General features: G+C 37.8%; 1 protein-coding gene across 1 annotated transcript; it reads left to right on the top strand.

The window, feature by feature from the left end:
- Positions 1-342: 342 nt before the first annotated feature.
- LOC110877914 (probable receptor-like protein kinase At2g39360) lies at positions 343-3,420 on the top strand. The gene is made up of 2 exons (XM_022126141.2): positions 343-693; positions 782-3,420. The coding sequence occupies exon 2, from the start codon at positions 785-787 to the stop codon at positions 3,224-3,226; it is 2,442 nt and encodes an 813-aa protein (XP_021981833.1). The 5' UTR covers positions 343-693; positions 782-784; the 3' UTR covers positions 3,227-3,420.
- Positions 3,421-3,980: the final 560 nt, after the last annotated feature.

Genomic DNA, 3,980 nt, shown 5'->3' with positions numbered 1-3,980 from the left:
TGCTACCAAAACCACCAAACACCTATCATTTCTTCAATGATCAAACCCTTGATTTACATTGTCTCATTATTATGATTATCACCATATATATTAAGTTTAAAACATTAGCTTTTCTAAACTACTACAATAATAAATACATAAATACCAAACTTTTCCAATAATATATAGATAACAATTCATCAATCATTATACTCTCTTCTTAAAATCCTAATCCTAAAATTATGATAAAAGAAGACAATAGTATCAAGCAAAGATTTTTTTGTCCTCTAAAATAACTTTAACAACCAAAATCTCCCAATAAAATATACCATATATTGTCTATCTATTCACCCACTATGGTCCGGTTGTTAGCCCCATAAACGCGTTTTAGCCAACTCTTCTTCCTACTCTCACACAACCTTCCAAAATCCTCTAATGGGAAAGTGTTTTTTCTCATAATTTCCCAAAATTCAGAGGAACCTTCGCATCAACCACTTGTCTGCTGGTTGTTTCACATGAATTATTATTATTATTGTCAATTGTCAATTATATAGCTGTCTTCCTCTATCTTATCCCTATTACTTTTTCGAATTTTTGATTTTGATGTATCCACCATTGACTATCTTGTCACTTTTCTTGAATACTTAGTTGTTCTTTTCAACAAAAGTAAAGTTTTTCTGTGGAGTGATCACTTGTTGTTCTGGGATTTTGAAGGTGTGTTGTTGTTCTTGATTAATATTCTTTCATTCTTTTGTTTGTTGGGTGTTGTAGCTTCTCACAATTGCTGTTGTTGTTGGTTTAGGTTATGGGGTTGTTTGGTAAACATGAGTTGCTTGTATTGGTTATGTCCACCATGTGTTTGATGAAATGCTCCTTAGAGTATGACCCTAAGGATAACTATCTGGTTGATTGTGGATCGCCTGCAAATCGTACCACCGTAGGTGATAGGGTTTTCGTATCAGATAGTTCTCATAGTTTTCTTTCGAACCCGGAACAAGAATCCATAAATGCAACAAACTCTGAACCAAGTTCATCCATTTATGGATCTTTGTTGTATAGAACTGCTAGGATTCTTAACAGAACTTCCAACTTTACGTTTTCGATCAATCAACATGGACGTCACTTCGTTCGCCTCTACTTCTTCCCTTTTGTTCCAGATCATCAAACCTATAACCTTAGTAGTTCGAAATTCTCTGTGTCTGCTCACGGTTTTACTCTGTTGAAAGATTTCCAACCAGGTGTTACTCCTAGTGTTAAGGAATATTCTATAAACATTACCTCGGATGAATTGGTTCTCACTTTTACGCCTTCTGCCAATTCGTTCGCCTTTGTAAATGCTTTAGAAGTCGTGTCTCATCCGGATGAACTCATCCCGGTTTCTGCCCAACCCGTTGAGGGGTCAACAAACCATCATGGTTTGATCGCACAAGCACTAGAAACTGTGGCTAGGATTAACATGGGGAACCAATCGGTTTCGCCTGATAATGATACCTTGTGGCGCGCTTGGAATTCAGATGGTCCATTTGTAAAAAGGAACAATTTCGTTCGGTTTGTTACAAATTTAAGTGCTGTAAACTATACAGAAAACGGTCCATCTGTTGATATTGCTCCATTATCCGTTTATGGTACTGCCACTAAACTAGATAACGAGCAGAACCCTAGTGCGCGCCTCAATAACACTTGGTCTTTCAATGTTGATCCGGGGTTTTCCTACTTTGTCCGGTTTCATTTCTGTGATATATTCCAACTCCCACCTTCGGACCTGTGGCTTAATATTTATTTAAATTCAATGTCCGTCAAGAAGGATTTCAATATAGGTCTAGAAACGTCAAACGTTTATGGTGCTCCGTACTTCTTGGATGCTGTCACTAGGGTAAGTCGGGACGGCATGATAAATGTAAGCATAGGAACTAGCAATGTATACAACGCATTACCTGAAAGTTTTCTTAACGGGCTCGAGATTATGAAAATAAGCAATTCCAAAGGCAATCTTGATGGGTCATTGACTTCACTGTCAAAGAAGAAAGTTTGGGTCATAGCCGCATCGGTTGCAGGAGCATTGTTTATTATAGGTGTTTTGGGCTGTTTAATCTTCATCTTGTGCAGAAGAAATAAACGTAAATCAAAAGCGGGCCACGCTAAACAAGAATACTTGAGCCCAGACGAAAGTACCATTTTCTCAAAGTCAAAGGTCGGATACCGTTTTCCATTAATAGCAATTCAAGAAGCTACTGATAGATTCAGTGAGAGTTTGGTAATTGGCATTGGCGGTTTTGGCAAAGTTTATAAAGGGACGTTGTTCGATGGAACTGTAGTCGCGGTGAAACGAGGGGCCCCGCAATCGAATCAAGGTTTAGCTGAATTTCGAACCGAAATAGAAATGTTATCCCAGTTTCGTCACCGTCATTTAGTGTCTTTAATAGGTTACTGTGACGAAAGGAATGAAATGATAATCATATATGAGTATATGGAAAACGGGACTTTGAAAAACCATCTGTATGGTTCGGATCTTCCGAAACTGAATTGGAGGCAGAGGCTCGAGATCTGCATAGGTTCAGCGAAAGGACTTCATTATCTACACACGAGTTCCGCAAAAGCGATCATTCATCGAGACGTTAAATCTGCTAACATATTGTTGGATGAAAATTTCATGGCTAAGGTTGCTGACTTTGGGCTTTCGAAGAACGGGCCAGAGTTCGACCAGTCTCATGTTAGCACTGCGGTCAAAGGAAGTTTTGGTTATCTTGATCCCGAATACATGACTAGACAACAATTGACTGAGAAATCCGACGTTTACTCTTTTGGGGTTGTTATGTTCGAGATTTTGTGTGGGAGACCGGTCATTGACCCATCTCGTCCACGAGGAATGGTGAGTTTGGTCGAATGGGTGAAAGAGTTGCAGAAACAAGGTGAATTGGAGAAAATTATCGACCCGTATCTTGTTGGAAAGATGAAAATGGAGTCTTTGAAGAAGTTTGTGGACATTGCTGATAAATGTTTAGCAGATGAAGGTATTGACAGGCCTGCAATAGGAGATGTGTTGTGGAATCTTGAGTATGCCCTTCAACTTGAAGGAGTTGAAATAAAAACGGGTCAAACGGTGGTCAACGATTCCGCAAAATATAATGTGGAGAATGGTGTTAGTAGCACTGTGTTTACTGAAGGAAGTATGGGTGATCTTGATGGTGTTTCAATGAGCAGAGTGTTTTCAGAGATGGTTAAAGGTGATAAGCAAGAAATGAGGTGAAGAGAGTTGAAGCTTTAGTTGATTAGGGAAATATTTCTTTTTGTGTTTTTATTTTTTATTTTTTATTTTTTTGTATTAAGTATCTTTCCAACTTGTAGTTGATGTTTTGATCACTGATTTGAAGTGTTATTTTGATTGGTATTGTGACATATATGAGTTGGTATAAGTTCAATACTCACTTGGTGTTGGTTCTCCTTTCTCTTGAGATATTGTTATAAAAATGGGAGCTTTTATATTATAGTTCAGTTTGGGACGATAATAATATAAACTAGTGTTAAGCCCCCGCGTTGCTGGCAAAGGACATAAAACCATACTAAGTAGCAATCAAATAACGGTTAAAACTGGAAAAAAACATTAAATTAAAATATAAATGTCTAACACTAAGTGACTCATGTGACGTTAAACGTAGACGAGATTAGGCCTGTAAACGAGCCGAGACGAACTGAACCAGGGTGGGCTCAGGCTCGACTCGTTTAAAAATCGGATCGAGCCGAGCTGACACATTTAAAACCGAGCTGACTTCGAGCCGAGTTTTTTTTGAACTTTTTTCGAGCGAACTTCAAGCGAGCCTCGAGTCACGAACTTTTTTAAATAGAATAGTAATTTTAAGTGAACTATAAAATGAACAAGAAAAGATTTATTGTTACTTACCTTAATCTATATCTTTTAAATCAATATTAATAATTAAAACTATAGCTTAACAGGTGGTAAGCAGTAACACCGCACATGTTAAGGGGCAGAATTTTGTGTTTAG

The sequence above is a fragment of the Helianthus annuus genome, chromosome 9 (genome assembly GCF_002127325.2).
Source record: "Helianthus annuus cultivar XRQ/B chromosome 9, HanXRQr2.0-SUNRISE, whole genome shotgun sequence".
NCBI classification, from domain to species: domain Eukaryota; kingdom Viridiplantae; phylum Streptophyta; class Magnoliopsida; order Asterales; family Asteraceae; genus Helianthus; species Helianthus annuus.
The sequence above is the reverse complement of the archived record's forward strand: the minus strand, read 5'-3'. Positions and strand labels throughout refer to the sequence as shown.

What these genes read in the sequence shown, in the direction of transcription:
- LOC110877914 (XM_022126141.2), top strand. Translation starts at nt 785, where the DNA reads ATGGGGTTGTTTGGTAAACATGAGTTGCTTGTATTGGTTATGTCCACC.